Source organism: Thunnus albacares, chromosome 8, assembly GCF_914725855.1.
Source record: "Thunnus albacares chromosome 8, fThuAlb1.1, whole genome shotgun sequence".
Lineage (NCBI taxonomy): Eukaryota > Metazoa > Chordata > Actinopteri > Scombriformes > Scombridae > Thunnus > Thunnus albacares.
Window position 1 is genome coordinate 31,292,251 of NC_058113.1, and position 17,905 is coordinate 31,310,155.

Below are 17,905 nucleotides of genomic sequence, written 5' to 3' on the forward strand. Positions count from 1 at the left end.
TGAACAGGAGGAATGATTATAGCGAGTAAAAACCTCTTTCACTGTTCATATGGACACCCGACTGCTGTTTTAAGACACTCTTGAAAAATTGTGAACGGATCCTTTAAGTATCACAATCATTAACTGTTAATTTTCCGATATGGACAATGTATAAGGGGTTTGCACTTCTGATTGGTAACTAAACGAACTCACTGCATATTCACTTTGACAACATGTGTATCTAACCTTCTGCAATATGTGATTTGTTGTTTAACTATTCGATCACCCGGTACGAAGGGTCAATGAGAAATTAAAACAACGGAGGATAGAAGAAAGTGGACCACAGTCAGACTTCCTCTCTAAAACTCCATCCATTTTCTTTCTCTCTACCTTGCTTCTCCTCTGTTTTCTACTGTTTTTCTTGGCTTCCCTTCTTCTTCTTCTTTTCTCTGCCTCAATTCATGTATTTAAACCAAATTGAATTATTCATATAATCACATAATAATTGCATGTCTGGAATGAAAAGGTGCACAGTAGTGGTAGGTAATTATTACTATCTGTAATAACCTGGAACATTCCATAATTAAAACATCCCTCCCTCCCATCCCGGCTGTCGTTCCTCATATTATTTCTCTTTCAGTCTCCCTCACGCTGTTTTATTTCCACTCCTTTTTCTGCTCGACTCAGGTTTTCTCCCTCCGCTGTCGTTAGCTCACCTCCTCTCCCCCCCTTGGTTCCCTCGCTCCATCTCTTCTTAACAACTGTTTTCCTCCATCCCTCCTTTCCCTCGTTCTGTTATTCTAGCTAAGTGTAGATTTCTGCCAAGCTCAGCACTGCTTAAGCTCAGAACACAGTTATAGTTGGCCTTAACTCTCCCCTTCTCCTCTCACTCTCTCTCTCTTTTTTTTTTTCTTCTCAAAATTTCCCCCCCCCCACTTTTCACAAAACTTCCCTTTCGGATCTTCGACAAACACGTTTTCAAGCCCGGTGTTGATGTTGAGTTTCTCGGTCTCATAGCTCTCAGATACTCATGTAATCTGAATATCTGCAGTGTTGACTGTGTTAACAAATGTTAGCCTGACTGCTGTTTGGAGAGAAAGCCTAAAAGTCGATGTGCCGACTTGTTTGATTCGCTGTAGGGGATGTTGGCGGAGATGGGCGCCACTTAAAGGGGAAGTGGGCTGTGAGGTTGTGTAAGATTGTTTTTCAGGAAAAGAGCAACAGGACGGCGGATATTGGAGTGTAGTATAGAATAATGGAGAATTAATTGATAATAATAATAATTAGTGTAGTAGTTGCATCCTTATTCAGTGGCTATTCAATTTAATGAAGGTCTGGGTTTTACTTGCAAACAAACGTACACAGAAACTGTAACAAAGGGTTTTGCAAATAACTATTTACAGTTGGAAAGAAGTGTCTGCTGCAGAGGTCTACACCCTTAGTAGGAGTTGGCAACTCAGTGCTACAAAGTGGAGAATTGCCAGCATTCAATTGTGGCAAACATGAGGAAAATGCAACAGAAAATATAAAAATACAAAGTATTAAAAAGTAAAAATATATCTATTTTTGTTTCCTTAGGAGTTCCCAGGGTTCTTCAGGCCAGGTTCAGTCTTCCTCTTGCGTTGGTTTGTGTTCCTTCTTCTCCGACCAAAACCACCAAGTTTAAGATCACTGTGGACACCAACCAGCCACCAGTTGACCTCAACGCCATCTTCTCAGGTAAAAACACACACATCTTAACGCTGACGAACACTGATGATCTGTCCGTGCCGTTTGCATTTGAATCACAAATTTCTTATAAATAGAAGAATAGAATTTTGTTTTGTTTGCTTGTTTGTTTTTGGGCCTTTTATTAGAGAATCATTAGTTGATAGGTGACAGGAAACAAGTTTAGAGAAAGATAGGGAACAACATGCACCAACACTCTCCTTTTTTTAAAAAAATATGTAGGAACATTTGCTGCTGGTGCTGCAAAATTATTGATGAGGTTTGCTCATCAGATTTTTAGTTATTGGAAGTAGATGACTGACTACAGCTTATTACTGTGTCAGTTTTTGTTGACAGTGCAAGATGGGTTGATGAAAACATTCTGACACTTAGATAGAAAAACAGTGCCTCCATCCATACAACGTAAATCAACATGCAGCCATCAGACACTGTTAAAACAAGCTATTAGAAAACTGTCTGCAGCATACAGTAGTTTAGCAGATCAAATACTATGGTTAGATTATTGGTTAAGCTAGACATAATTGATGTATTAAGAGAACTGGATACTGTTTTCCACATTTAAAGGAGATTCTCAGGCTTTCTTACAGATTTTCCCTGACTGACATTTTCCCTGACTGACGCACATAAACGGCACAGATTTCATAACATGACTTCTTAATTTTTTATTAGACCCAATCGCTTAAATTGTGTCAAGACAAAATAGTTATCTCAATTATGTGTGATGTTCAGTAAAAGTTTTTCATTGCTTCACAGCTGTGTCTTTTGCAATGGTTGTGTATGGGGGGGAAAAAAAAGACTGCTTGAGGTCTAACTGTAAATTACATTAACCAAAATCAGCTGAAACAATCCGTCCTTTTCAAAAAAAAAAACAATACAAGCATTATAATACTTATCTGTTCAGCTCTCCTAAAATCGACAAGTTAGACACTTACAAAGTCCGTCAGGGGTTCTCAGCCAATGTTGCGTAAGAGCGGAGGGTCAACAAAGCGTCCACTAGAGGGCGTTAAACCGAGTCAAATGACATGAGCATGAAATAAAAGCTGAGAGAGGGAATGAGAGTTGTGTAACTGTGAGAACGTGTATACATTTATGTGAATAATGAACTGTATCTGTATACGTGGGTGTGTATTTATACGAATGTGTTTATGCATGTTTATTTATTTGTGACATTGTTTGTGTGTGTGTGTGTGCATTTCAGCTCTGGGAATCTTTATTCTGTTTCCCAGTTATCAGGCAATCAGCTACAATCAGCAGCTCTGACGTCTAAACACACACTCAGTGCTCATCCTGATTGTGTGCTGCTTTTTTTTTTGTGTGTGTAAAGAGGGATTTGTGCCTCTTATATCTTTGTGTCTTTGTGAACAGTGTGACTGTATTTTGTTCACCTTTGTTGGCGTCCTGCATCATGATAGGCCTTTCCTATCTGTCTCATCACACTGCTCTCTCTGTCTCTCTCTGCAGAGTTTTCAGCAAAATCAGAAGATAAGGATGGGAATAGTTTGGCTTTCCAGTTCCTGTCAGGAGCCAAGGTTACTGTGCTGGCCTCGAAGACCTCCCGTGAGTCTGACAACAGCACTAAATGAAGAGGATTTTTCCTTAGAAACAATGTTTTCATAAGACACTAGTTTACGTCTATGGAGGTTCAAACATGGGTATAATCTCTCTCTGATACAGCAATGATCCAAGACTTAAAACCTTTTACCAGATGCCATCTCCAAATGATGTCCATTCCTCTTTTAGTGCCTCTCAGTAACTTTTGATACTCTTAATTTCAGCACCTATTGATACCTCTTGAACCTCTTGGAAACAACTTGTAGAAACATCTTGTTACTATTAATGCTTCATGACACCTTTTTACAAAATGTAATACCTCTTGTTCCCTTTTAATATCTCATAATACTTTGTGATACTTAATCATACCCCCTTTGACTCCTTTTGGTATTCCTTTGGTATTATTTCTTTCAAAACTTCTTTAGACCATGACAAACCTCCTGAAGTCGAGTCTGACTGAAGACGTTTGGCTATTTCTTAATTACACCTGTTGACACATTTCTGACCTTGTTGACACCTTTAATTTTGACTCATTTGAAAGTTTAATGTTGACACCTTTCCTTTGATACCTTTCATGAGCTCTTAATAGCTCTATTAATCAATGCTTTTTGATATCTATAATGAATTTTCAGAAATAGTTTTTATTGTTACTATAGCTAGCCCCTGTCTAAGTCCGTCTATCTGTTTGTTTGTTTGTTTATTTGATAGAACGTTACCGTATTCAGAGTGACAGTTTCGAGGACATGTGGTTGGTGGTGAAGGAGTTGGTCCAGAGGTTCGACCTGCATTTCTCCAAATTGGGAGTCAAAGACTTTAAGAAAAGCTTCAGTGGACCAGTCCCGCTGCAGGAGTACTTCCTGTCTGTAGACCACCACTTCCAGGTACACACACACACACACACACACACACACACACACACTTTTTTATGTGGGGGAGTATGGAGTTAGGTGACACACCAAAGAGTTTTACAGGTAGGCAGAGACAGGTGGCGTGCAGGCATTGTGAACAGGATCCCATTTGGTGCATCTTTTTGTGTGTGATAAATAAATATCCTGTTAGTGTTGTTGGTCAATGTTACAAAATATTATTACAAGTTTGGTTGCAGAGGTCAGGGGTCAGAGTGAACTGTAGACTGTCTTCCCATCTTCTGGATGGGACAGATGTAGCAGAATCAACAGGGCTGAGTAACTTGTATAATTTTAATTGGATGGAGCAGTATTTTTATCAGTTATTTCTACTGCAGCAGGTTTTTTGTAATGTGTGTTGAAGTAATAACAGATTTCATTTGGAGAAACTGGAAAAATTAGTTTCCAATAATGTGCTTCTAATCCTTAAATTCAATAAAGGAGTTGTCATGATACATGTGCTGCAGGTCTGTGATGCCTTTTTGTTTCCAATTAATAAAGTTTAGATGGTTTTTATTAAGTTGTATATCTGTATTGTTCCATAGTGGAGTGTATTTGCATAACATTATGCATTATTGGTTTTCTGTAGTTTCCACCAAGCTGGCTTTAGTTATTTAGAGTTGTAGCTAAACAGACAAACAGTTGACATCACAAGTGGCAAACGTGGCTTTAAGTTCACTAATGTCAGAGGGGAAACAATGATCAGTTAACACTAAATACAGCAAAGTTTCCTTCTAAAGTGAACAATATCTGCAGCAGTTTGTCTATAGTCGTGCCTCAGTTGACCTTAAGAATAACTTAAACCTGTGAATATATACAGGCCTTCAAATTGAAATGTACTATTTGTTCCACTTTGTTCTGACATGAAGTGAAAGCAACAGTAGTGAATGAAACATGAAACTAATTTTTTATTGTCACAGGTATAAATATGTGTCTCCCTGGATGTGTGTTTCTGTGTTTCAGCTGCGTGTCAGTGCTCAGCAGTACCAGGACCTCCTGTCGGAGCGGGCGGTCCAGTTCAGAGCCATCCAGCGCCGCCTGCTGACTCGATTCAAAGACAAAACCCCGGCACCCCTGCAGAACCTGGACACACTGCTGGACGCCACTTACAGCCAGGTCAGACACTCAGACACACACACACATAGATCTGTTGGGGTGCTTTAATGGAAAGGGTTGAACAGGAGGAACAGCTTGTTCAATGTGAGGCAGTCAGAGCTTGAAATAGGAAGTCCATGATGAGAGAGTCGAGGTGGGTCGACATCTGATTAGGACGCCCCTGAGAGCAGAGCCCAGGGGTTGATCCAGAACATGCAGTAGAACACCTCAGGAACCCCCAAGAGGATCTGGAGGATATGACAGGGAAGAAGGAACGCCCTGCTACCACGGCGACCTACATGATCCGACAGTCTCTCTCTCCCTCTCACACACACACACACACACACACCACACACGCACTCTCACACAAACAGTGTTGAAGTGTTAGTGTAGATTTACAGTGTGAGAGTTGTATTCTGCTGATTTATGGACTTCCTGTCTTAAGGTGATTAGCTGTGAGCTCGCACACTCACACAGGCATGAAGTCACATTAGTTTAAACATATACAACCTGTTACTGGTACACTTGTATCAGCACACTCGTGTTTAGACTCTCTGTATCCCTCTCACTCATAGAGTTACGTGTGTGTGTGTGTGTGTGTGTGTGTCAGCCATTAAGCTCTTGTCTCACCCTCTTTGTTTAACTGTGACGTATGCGAGGGTGGAGCTGCGTTTACTGTCACTGTCATATCGCGTGTGTTAGACAAAGTGATGGTTCCTTGCCCCCGCTGTTTACTCGAGAGGCCGGCTTGGCAGTTCCACCACCATTAGCTTCTCATTAGCGTAGCGCCGCTGCGTGACATCATCTCTTCATTAGCTGTTGAAGCTGTCAGTACGTCACTGTTTTGACTCCCTGTGATCAGAGCCGCTCTCTCTCTCTCTCTCTCTCTCTCTGTGTGTCCAGCGCGGTGTTCTAACAGCACATTAATTTAATACACATTCTCACTCTCAGAGTTCAAAGACGTCGTTGGAGCTTAATGAGAGGGAATTAATGAGCGTGTTGAAGTTCTTAATGCGATTCTAACACAAATAAACAGCCTTCACCTCACTTGGTCTCGGTTGTCGCCAGGACAAGCTATCAGAGAAACAGTTCAAAACATGTCTGCTTTAAATGTTAATATGGTCGCTTTGTTTAAACGGTGAATGCTAAATGGGCTGCTTTTATATAGCGCTTTTATACAAAGTGCTTTACAATTTGCCTGTCAACCACTCATCCACACACACCATGTTACCGTAGCCGCCTTCCCAAATCTGTGGCTCCGAACCGTAGTTTTGGAGACTTTTGGTTTTAAGCTAATTTACTTTAATTTAGCCTGGCTGGTAACTAGCCTTTAACAGTCTGGACCAAGTCTGCTGTGAAGGCCATGGAGACACCGCCGTAATGTTGCAGGGACTTTATTTCTCTTCTGTGGGTGTGACCACAATGCCTCTGGATAACTATTGAGCTGCACCCTGAGCTTATCTAGACATTACTTAGACTTCATTGCCGTCTATCCTAACATAACCTTTCTTAACAGCGTGTACTTTTACTGAAGAGACTCACTCCCTACAACAAAGCCCACTAGACTACATCACACACACACACACAGGTTAGCCACAAGACCACCTTCCTAAAGGGGAAAGGCTCGGCTGGTGACACTATGTAAGGTGCATGCAAGGAGAAATCTGGAGCTCAGTGTCTTGCATCATGCATCCTAAACTAAAACATACATAAAACGAGGAGAGGATACTCCAATCTAGACACATAGGATGTCTAGATTGTCTTCATTTGTTAGTCGTGTGTTTCACAGTGTGTCTTCCTCAGGCTCAGTCAGCCACAATGCAACGAATACATCACTCCAAAATCTCCCGTAGGGGTTCAGCTGGGTTGTGACTCTGACTGTGAAGGCCACAACAGATGATTCATCATTTTAATACTCATCCAAGCACCTGCTAAGTTTCTCCATTTGTTTCTTCAGGGTTTTCCTTCATTTTCTGTCTGTTCATTGCTATGAAACTGTGTAACCTCTTCAAACTTTGTGTTTCTTGACATCCAAGGCTGCAGTTTGAATTACCTGTCAAAATGCCATCGTCTCCCGCTGCTCTGCCTCTTTCACTCTGCCTGATATCTGGCTCTGATATCATGACTCTGCTCAAAGCTAATGCTTTCTGCTGTCACTCCTGTCCATCACTCGTTCTCTCTCTCTCTCTTCCTCTCTCTCTCTCTCTCTCTCTCTCTCTCTCTCTCTCTCTTCCCGCCATCCAGCAGCTCGTATGCGGGAAGTTTCTGACACACTATACACTCTGTAATGTATACACACCCGCCATAATGGAGGCTATCGACGACTGGTCGGAAGAGTGATGAATGCATCAAATTAATAATTCATGTCAGTATTAGGAGTCATGCTGCTGAGGCCGGGGCCAGCTCAGCAGTTTGGCATCTCAAAACAGGACGGATTTTGTGAAGATACGTCATGGCTGGCTGGGGGAAAAAAAAACAAAAAAAACACAATCCTCATTTTTAAAGAAGGTTGACAGAAGAGTAAGATAAGCCAAAAATCAAATATGCTTTTAATTTGATTATTGATATTTTTGCCTTTTTTCTCATTCCATCTATCAGTGTGGCTTTTTTTTCCTGTGTTCAATATTTCAGTCATGGTTCCCTTCTGTCATCTTTCCCAACTATTATTCTTCTCATGAGTTGTTTTTCTTCGTAAATCTATTTTTTCTCTTCTGTTTTTTGTTCTTTTTTCAAATTCCATTTAATTCCAGCCTTTCTTTCTCTCTCTTTTTTTTTTTTTTTGCCCGGTTTCATGCTTTTTCAATCTCTTGACAAGAATGTTGTTTACGAACCATTAGTCACCGAGTTTGAAAAGTGCACCTTTTAGCTTCCCATGTGTGATCACAGGCAGTGCCTTGCTCAGAGGCACTCAGTGGACTTGAAGAATAAAAGTAGGACATTGTTCCTTCACTCCCCCCCCCCCCCCCCCCCATCGTTGTCCTTTTCTGGTCAGTATCAGACATTTGAATCAATGACTTCCTGGTCAAAAAAAAGCTTCACCAGGTGCAACCTCACAGGGCGTGTTTAGAAAGTAGAAGTTTCATGGATGTTTACCAAACGGAGCCACGGCTCCACGCCAGCAATCACACTGTTGTTAGAATGGCAAAGGAATGTGTGGCCAATCAGGAATGCTGGTGAACCAGGCACCTCTTTCATTTCGGCCCGGGAGGAATGTCTGCTGGGTAAATTTTCTGCATCAATCTTAGGTGATGGTGGGGGGGATTTCCCCCTCGTTAGCGGTGTGTGTCTCCACATGCAGCGACCGGCCATCGCAGACGAGCCGTCAGAGATAAGAGGAACGAGCTCCCTGTGAGAACGGCTCTGTGGTCGGCTGTGCATTTATGCAGCAGAGGATAATATTTCCATTGTTCATGCTGCCTTTATGAGCCTATATTTTATTCATGAATTCCTGAAAGCTAGCGAGCCACGTCTGACTCGGTGTGTGTGTGTGTGTGTGTACGTGTAAGAGCAGGAAACTTTTTCATCTGCCGACCACCGTGGCTGGATTCCAAAATACACCCGATGTTTGAACCGTTTGACCAGCCGAATATGATTGATGACATTCAGAATAAAGTGAGACCCATGAATGATTGTTTGTTATGTGTCAAAGTGGCCGGTTGAGAAGACAAACCAGCCATGGACGAAATTTATCCAGTTTGTTTGGTGGGTTGGAGGTCGTTTCCAGCTCCGCTCTGTGAGTATTCCTGTCTTCTGTCCCTGTCGGAGGTGTGTTTCTCCTCCACCTTCCCTCCCTCCTCCCCCCCCCCCCCCCGTCACTCCTTAAAAAGCCATCAGTCACTGCGGCCCCTGTGTTTTACACTCTCCCCTTTAACTGGTGTTTGATTAATCTGTGGCAGCCAGAGGTTAGCCTGGTGCTAGTGCTAACTAACTCGCTAACCTCTCAAACTCAAGGGGAAACCCGGGACTGTCAATCAAAGAAATAAAAACTAAAAAGCCCTAAAAGGAGTTTGTGGAAATGGATGAAGAGAGGCCAATGGGGGCAGAGAAAAGGGAGGGAGGCTTTTCAGTTTCCATAAATATTTTCCCCGGCGCTGTTTCCTCTAGAGGTGAAACGTCCGTCGTTTGTTAGTATTAGCATTAGCGCAGGGCTAGCGAGCGCTGCCATCTGGGAGGTGGCGGAGGGGCTCGGGAGCCGGGCCGGGCCGAGCCAAGCTGAGCCTCCCTGTAATTATGAGTTCAAACGCTGGAAGAGGGCGGCTCGCTGACTGACGGGGTGACTGACAGGCTGTCCAGGGGCCTCGCAGGGCCCCTAATGGAGGCTTCTGGTAGACAGCAGCTTGATTTATCTGGCCCCAAATGGAGCTCTAAACATGGCTAAACACAGATCCCACTGTGGAACGTAGGACCACCGCCATTAACAGCCGGGCCTCTCATTCACTCTGTGTGTGTGTGTATTTAAGTGTGTATTAGGAAGTGCAAGTTTCAAGCATGTATATATATGTATATGTACGTTTCATTTGGTCATTTCTGTATTTCCACATCCATTACTGTATGTGTATTAATATGTATGCACATGTTTCAGTAGATTTTGTGTGCACATTTGTGATGGCATGTGTCTGCGTGCAGGTTGGCATGCAGACTGTGGGCATCAGTGACTGTGCACTGGGTGTGCATGTGCACCAGAAGTATCTTGAACCCAATATGAAACAGACATGCGGACCTGAAGACAGTCAGAACAGGTCTTAATTAGTGTATAATCCCCATGAAAATAAGAATCATTGTGTTTTTGTTACCTTAGAATGAGCCCTTTATACCACTATGTTTCTACAGTAGCCCAGAATGGACAAACCAAGTTTAGGGGCCACCGTAGGTTCTCCTTCAGTTGGCTGCAATCTGCGACCTCACTGCTAGATGCCATTAAATCCTACACACTGGTCCTTTAAGACACCATCGAATACCGATGTATTTGAGATGTTTAGCATATTTTGTTAAATGGAGTGAGGTATTAAAATAAAGAATAGTTTTGCTGCCAAAACTCTGGTATTGTATCAACACGGGTATCAAAACCAGCCCTTCAGTACACATATGAAAGCTCTCAAATGTGTGCATGTGTGTGTCCATGAGCAGCCTGCTTCTATCTGTGCGTATACTCTTGTCTCTGTCAAGTTCTTGGTGTGTTTGCACATTAACAAGTGTGTTTGTTCGTGAAGAGCAAGAGTATGTGTGTGTGTGTGTGTGTTGGGCCGGTGTGAATGGCAGGCTCTTAGCTGCCCTGTGTGTTTGTGTATCAGATTAAAGGACCAACGGGAGCCGAGAAACTTCCTCTCTCTTTCTCTCAATCATTTTCTGACTTCCCCCCAGGAGATATTTCACCCCAGGAATACACACATTTACACCCATCAGTGCTTTCTCTCTCTCTCTCCCTCTCTCCCTCTCACACACTCGCACACACACACACACATTGAGACCCCTCCTGAGGCTGAATGGAGCTCAGAGGGGTGACGGTGGTCTGGTTTGTTTTCCCTCAGACAGTCTGTTTATGTGACTGTCTGTCTTATCGATGAATGGCTGTCTTTCATTCAGCTGACTGACACTCAATGTTCTGTGTGTGTGTGTGTGTGTGTGTGTGTTTGATGGGTTTCTGTCTCATGGGTGAAGGATTTTGTCTTTTTATCTCCTGATGAGGAGCCACGGCAACTTTTCCTGCACACGCACACACACATATGCAGACGCACAGAGCCTCCTGAGGCTGGTGCCAGGTGTTTGCCTGAAGGCAGGCAAGTGAGAGAGTATTTTCGCTTTTCCCCTCAGTTATTATTTTATTATTTTCCTCCTTCCTTTTGTAAAGTCAACAGCATCAAGCACCCAGACTGTTAATTTAAGATGAACGTAGCGAGGTGTGACGTCACCTGTTGGTTTGCATCGCAGCTGGTTTGAAACACAGAGTTGCAGTTTATGGTCGGTCCCGTCTTTTCTGTTTGGAGCCAGGACCTTCCATATAAGGAGTGCAGGTGTTGCCTTTCATGCTCTGGAAACACGCCCCGCTACCTCGGACCCAAGCTAACGCTAGCTTACTGAGAACACTGAGCGCTGCACACTTGGGCTAACGTTAGCTACTTTAGCTAAATTGTGCTAACAGGGCAGGTATCAAAATTAGCATTAAACCTAGAGAAATATTGTGACAATAGTTTGACTCAACAGCAGGCGATCCTACTGTCAATCGCAGCTGTCAATCAACGCCCAAACGCCAGACATCAAAGCTACTATAAGTCTCCAAATAACTGAGCAATAATTTCCAAAATGACCACCAGCACACTTGGTAGAGGGTCTGAATTTAGTGATTGAGACAAATAATGACTTGTTGAAGTATTTCTAGAGAGACGTTGAGGTTTTTTGAATGGGCCGTCGGTGGCATTGCCACATGAGCTTCAGCCTCAAGCTGCGGTAGTTTTGCCTAAAAGACAAACTAGGTTGGTTGTCAGTGTTTTCCAAAATGAACCATAATAACCCTACAAAAGCTTTAGGCAACTTAAACTACTTTTTTGAGGTCAGAGAAATGATCACAGTCATGATTAAAGGAAACCAACGTTAACTGTTAATGTGAAGCCAACAACCATCTCCTGTATTAAAGTCAAATTCTTTGTATGACAAACCATCCATCCATCTCCTTCCAGAAGAGGTTTACGACGCTATAAAAACGTCACATTACTTCCCTCCTGCGTGTCAGAGAGAACAGTAATACTTCACACAACCATAAAACGTCAGTTATCAGGAAGCTTAAACACAGGTTATTTTAATGAATATAATAATTAGAATAAACGACTGATGCTGTAGTTTTTCTGTTCATTCGTTAAACCAGAAGAACATTTTGCAAACATGACAGGATTTCATGTATTTGTCTTATAAAACATTCGAGTTTAATTTCACTGTTGATCTCTTTCTCTGCATCCCAACTTTGTTAAGTCACGAACAAACAAACCAGCTGATCTCTTCGGCTTTATTTCATTATATTGGATTTAAATCGGTCTTCCATTCAATTCCAGGTAGCATTAAGTCATTAAAAACTCTGTTTGTTTGTTGTAAAAACCACTGTAATATCAGTAGGATCAGATAAATGCTCTGTGACAAAGTTTTGGTTCTCTGTCCAAACCAAATCAGCCCCGCCCTGACCAGACGGGTTTCGGGTCGGGTCTGGCTCTAATTTCTCTTAAATCCCTCAGGCTTGATCAGGTTGAGTTTCATTTTATTTATCTTCCCCAGATTTTAATCAGGTTGGGGCTCATTAAATGCCGCAATGGTTGCTGGTAGGAATAACACACAATCCACATCGGTTCCAGGAGGGTCAGGACGGATTTTTTTTTTTTTTTTTGAACCTGACATAAACTTTAGTTTAAAAGTTAAAGAAAAAAATAAAAAAATCAGAGGGAGGAAGAGAAGAGCGATGATGAAGCATCTGTACTGTTCTTTATCAGGCAGACATTGATGACCAGAGGATTTCCTCATAGATGTGGTAGAGCCAGAGCAGACTTTATTATTAACATATGGATGTGGTCAGGGGGTGGGAGGAGGGGGAGGGAGGGGGAGGGGGGGTAAGCGACTGTCAAGGAGCGGAACAGAGAGTGAAATGCAGAGAAAGAAGGGAAAAAGATAGACAGATGAAAAGTGCAACAAAGACAAGACGGGGCATAAAAACACAAAGAATGAGAAATCGGGATATACTGAATATAAATACATATGGACAGATGAGATGGAGCGAGCGGGCTGAAAAGCATAAAAAATAAACCGAAATGTAAAAGGAGACACAGATGGAAATGAGACTGAGAGATGGACAAAGACAAATGAAAAAAAAACAAAGAATAAAAGTACAAAGAGAAAAGCTAAAAGGAACATAAAGTTAAATATAGATACACAATTTATCACCAGTATTTGGGAGAAACAAGCAAAAGGAGGTTTATTATGCAATAAAAAAAAAAAAAAAAAAGTAGTGATGCAACAAGGGGATGGAAGAGATTTGAAGTACAGAGATGAAGAGATGGAAATACAAACATCCATATCGAGACACACAAAACAAACGTGACAGAGATAGAAGTAATATGCAGAGAAAGATCAGAATCACTGTGGCGGACGGAAAGAAAGAGAAAGAAAACGACCTCCTTCCTCCTTCTTCTTCTTCTCCTCCTTCCTGTCTTCTGATCCCGCAGCTGAGAGAATCAAAGAACAAATCTGACTTTTATTGTCTGTTTTATTTCCTATTGATCTGCTTTCATCTGTCTGCTGTCTGTCCTGCAAATGACAGAGAGATCCCATCACACCAGAGAAGACAGACAGAACTAGAGAGAAAGAAAAGAAAGAAAGGCTGGAGGGTAAGAAATGAGAACGTAATAAGATTGGATGACATATTCATTTAAAGACGGATCAGAGGCGGAAAGCAAGCAAAGTTTATTCATATAGCACATTTCACCAATTGCACAGTGCTTCACAGTCAAAGAAATAAAATAAAATAAAATCAGAATAAAGAAAAGCAAAGACACCAGATAAAATAGCACATACTACCCAAATGCCTGTCTGAACAAATGGGTTTTTAGCTGCTTTTTAAAGGATCTTAAGCTTGTTCCAAAGCTTATGGGCTGCTGACTGGAAGGCATGATCCGCCCAAGTGAGCACCAAAATTTTAAAATGAATTCTAAAATTTACTGGGAGCCAGTGCAAAGAGATTAAAATAGGAGTTGTATGTGACCATCTGTTGGATCGTGTTAAAAGCCGAGCAGCAGCAGCAGCAGCAGCAGCAGCAGAGTTTTGGACAGTTTGTAAGTGTTGTATTGAAGATTTATTAAGACAAGAGAGTTACTGTAGTCCAAACGTGATGAGATAAAAGCATCTCTGTTTCATTTCTTGATACCACAGACGGGAGTTTGGCTGTTTCTCTTCTCTTAACATGCACTTCAAAACTCATGGAAGGAAGTCTGAGAAATAAGGATGAGAAAATTTACACAAATACAAAGCAAGAAGTTAATTAGAGCTACAGTACACGAAAGGAAATGGCAGATTAACGAGTGAAATAAATGGAGAACAAGAGGAAACAATCAGATGACACAGCTGAAGGGCAAACAAATGATGAAATATTGAAAGATGAATAAAAGAAGTGCATTTAGAATGAATGAAACTGAGTAATATTGAGTGAAATGGAAGTGAGGTGAAGAAAAAAAGAGCCCGGTGTCTTCAGGTAAACTTGTTGCCATGACGTTTTTTTGTTTTTGTTTAATAAAAATGCCTTTAACATTCTGATGAGTCATCAGTAGAAGTTCCCTCCGTTAATCCTTTCATCTGCTAAAATATTCAAAGTGTTTGCTGAGGTTTGGACCAGTGTGAATAAATTAACAGAAAAAAGTTTCCCACCATACTTACCACATCATTTCTCATTGTGTCCTGTTGCAGGAGGCACCAAGCAGAGATTTAATAAGTCATCCATGTTGGAAAGCTGTCACGCTGGGAGGAGATTAGAGAAGCAGAGATTAGAGACTTTCCCTGCAGCTTTAATTAAACTGATAGTTCAGCGCCGACAATGCAGACCTGATTTTTACACTCCTTTTGATAGTGGACAGTGACCTGGGAAACCTGTTGGGCGCGACTAGATCACGGTCATGAAACACCTGTATCCCGGTTCATTCCGCTCGGTGTCAAAGGTCAATATCGGACCGCATGTCGTGGTTTCAGAACTCCCAAGCGTCGTTTTTTTTCTGGCACAGACGGTTGTACAGTAACATACAAAACCGCAGCAGGGTTACTGTTTATATTCTGCTTTGGTGGTGGGAAGCTTTTGTTTGGCCGTAGAGTAAATGAAACCAACTTTTCAGCTCTGACGACAATGTGTGGAGTTTCATGCTGTTGGTCACGTTGACCACAGACTGTAAACTTGAATGCTCTCAATGATGTTATGAGTCAAAAGACCACAGCCGAGCGACGATTGAAATTGTCCACTCATAGTTCTCTGGTGTGCTGCGCTGGGTCTGGTGACGGCGGAGGTAATAAACATCAAAATGTCTGTAAAGTTAAATAAAAGATACAGTAAAATAAAAGTAGGGATCGAGAGGCTTCAGTTTGCAGATCTGTGTCGTTTCGCCCGGTTGATTTGGTTCATTTTCCCTCTCGGTACGATTTGTTTGGGCAGATCTAAACACAGTAATCGCACTCCGGTGTGGAGCAAAACAACAGCGCCGAGACCCTTTGAGGATGCGGTCTCGGTCTCAAACGAACTCCGGAGCGGCTCGTTTGTAGTGGGATATGTGATTCGACCTTGATCCCAAACCGACTACAAGGCTGCGAGTTTGAGCTAAACAGCTCCCACAGCCAGGTGCACTTTGCATGCTGGGATGCATATTTTGGATGAATAAAAATCATCAGTTGCTGGCAGCTAACCGGAGAGTGAACCGGAGTCTCACTGGGTCCAACTTGGACTCGTGCAACAAAGTATGTTGCATTTTTCATATTTGGCAGATAAGACCTTCTTCTTCTTCTGTGTTTATGTTAACACTCCCACTCCTCACACATCTATGACCACTGAGCTCTCTCCTGTTTTGTAGTGATGTATTTTCTCTCTCTGTGAAAAGAAACCGAAACAAGTTTTTACCAAATAATCCAAGGATCCGGATCAGAGCGAACAAACTTCAAGATCAAGAAAAGGCTGTGATGAATTACAAATAAATAAATAACTAAAAAAGAAAGGTGAGTTTAGCGTTCTAGTTAAAAGTAGATTATTGTGACTGGAATTTAAGGATTAAAAGTGATAAAAAATGAGCTAAAAAGGCAGAAAGTAACATGAATAAAGGTAAAATGGAAGACAAAGATAAAGGAAAATTGGATCAGCTGGAGTTGTGTTAATGTTATCAGACTGATTGTGTTTAATATCTGATCGCAAGTCAGCTCAGACCAGTTACTTTTTTGTTCAAACCAGCAGGACTCCGTCTGCAGGCCTGTGGAGGATACACCCTTAATAATAAGATTACACACACACACACACACACACACACACACACACACACACACTGAGCCCACATGATGTTGGAAATCAGACCTCATGCATCTGATTTTTGATGAATAAATTTCTGTCTGTTAAGGAAACGGTATCGCAAAACAATGATCCCTGTGTGCATGCGTACGCGCGTGTCATTCCATTATTTAATTAGCTGTAAATATATAATATAATTAGCTGTATATATGTATGGAGCGCGGAGTCATGTGGTCTGAATGTATGGAAAACCACGCACACAATGGGGGGAAAAATTGGCAACTGCTGACGAACTGTAATAAACTGGAACAATATATACAGATCTGCATTCGGGGCTGTAGCTAATGGATTTCGGGCACAAGCTGGAAGATGTTTACGCGTTGTGTTTATGTCTCCGGTCTGACCGGCAGATGATATAGAGCTGTACTCGCATGAGGCATTTCCAAATCTAATCTGATGCATCGAATATTTTTGGAGGGGGATCATTTGACATGAAACAGCTTTAAAAAAAAAAAAAAAAAAAAAAAAGTAGTTGTTGGAATCATTGATGTTTAAGGGGGGCGGCTCTAGTGAGATCAACAGATGTGTTTGTGCATTGAATTCTGTATGTTATTTATACATATATGTATAGATGTGTGTGTGTGTGTGTGTGTGTGTGTGTGTGACCCTACATGACTGATCACCTCCAGAAGTTCACTCTCTCCAAAGTCAACATGTCTGTCTCTGCATGTGTGTGTGTGTGTGTGTGTGTGTGTGTGTGTTGCTTCTGCCTCATAAACAATGGCCGATTTATAAGATTACACATATTTACTCTGTAATCAGGGTGTGTGTGTGTGTGTGTGTGTGTGTGTGTGTGTGTGTGAGTGAGCGGAGAGTGTGCGCGGCCTCACGACGCCAAGCCGAGGATATTTATCTTGTTGCAATGAATTCCCAGAGTTCTCCTAATTTTTTTCCTCTCTCTCTCTCTCTCTCTCTCTCTCTCTCTCTCCCTCTCTCTCTCTCTCTCTCTCTCTCTCTCTCTCTCTCTCTCTCTACCTCCTTCACTCGCTTCTCCTTCTCTTCCTCTCCTCTGTCCTTCAAAGGGGACCATTGAGAGAAAAGCAAACAGGCATGGCGGGGGCAACTCATACACACATTCCTACACACACACACACACACACACACACACACACACACACAGGTACATACATACACGGCTGCCAAGGGTGTGTTTGTGAGCTTATTTAGTGTGTTTTTTGGAGTTTGTGTGTGTGTGTGTGTCATGATTATGAAAGTGTGTGTTGTGTGTTCATGTATGTGTATGTTTAGGTAAGTATGTGGAGGTCATATTACAACGCCACCAGTGTGTTTGATCGGATTAGTAAGTGAAGGCGGACTGAGTGTCACGCCGTTATCAGTGTGTTAGCATCAGGATAGCGTTAGCATCGATCCCATTTACTTTGCATTAGCATTGTTAGCTTTTAATTAACTTTCAGCTTTTACAGTTGCAGGTTTATGTGATTTTTTTGACTCGGCTTGCCAAAGCCCCTTAGCTCCAAATTAGTGTCGTTTTCACTGGGACCACAACCAAAACCATCACCTCAGACCTGGCTCTGAGTGTGTGTGTGTGTTTGTGTGTGTGTGCATGTGTGTGTGTGTGTGT

The 17,905-nt window shown here is 42.0% G+C and overlaps 1 protein-coding gene across 1 annotated transcript in view; it reads left to right on the top strand.

Annotated features, from left to right (window-relative positions):
- bbs9 (Bardet-Biedl syndrome 9) overlaps positions 1–17,905 on the top strand; it is a 205,347-nt gene that overhangs the window by 73,622 nt on the left and 113,820 nt on the right. Inside the window, exons 15-18 of the mRNA XM_044358108.1 lie at positions 1,558–1,698; positions 3,169–3,264; positions 3,967–4,139; positions 5,127–5,279. Of these exons, the coding sequence (XP_044214043.1) occupies positions 1,558–1,698; positions 3,169–3,264; positions 3,967–4,139; positions 5,127–5,279 (563 nt within the window). The remainder of the gene's footprint in view (positions 1–1,557; positions 1,699–3,168; positions 3,265–3,966; positions 4,140–5,126; positions 5,280–17,905) is intronic.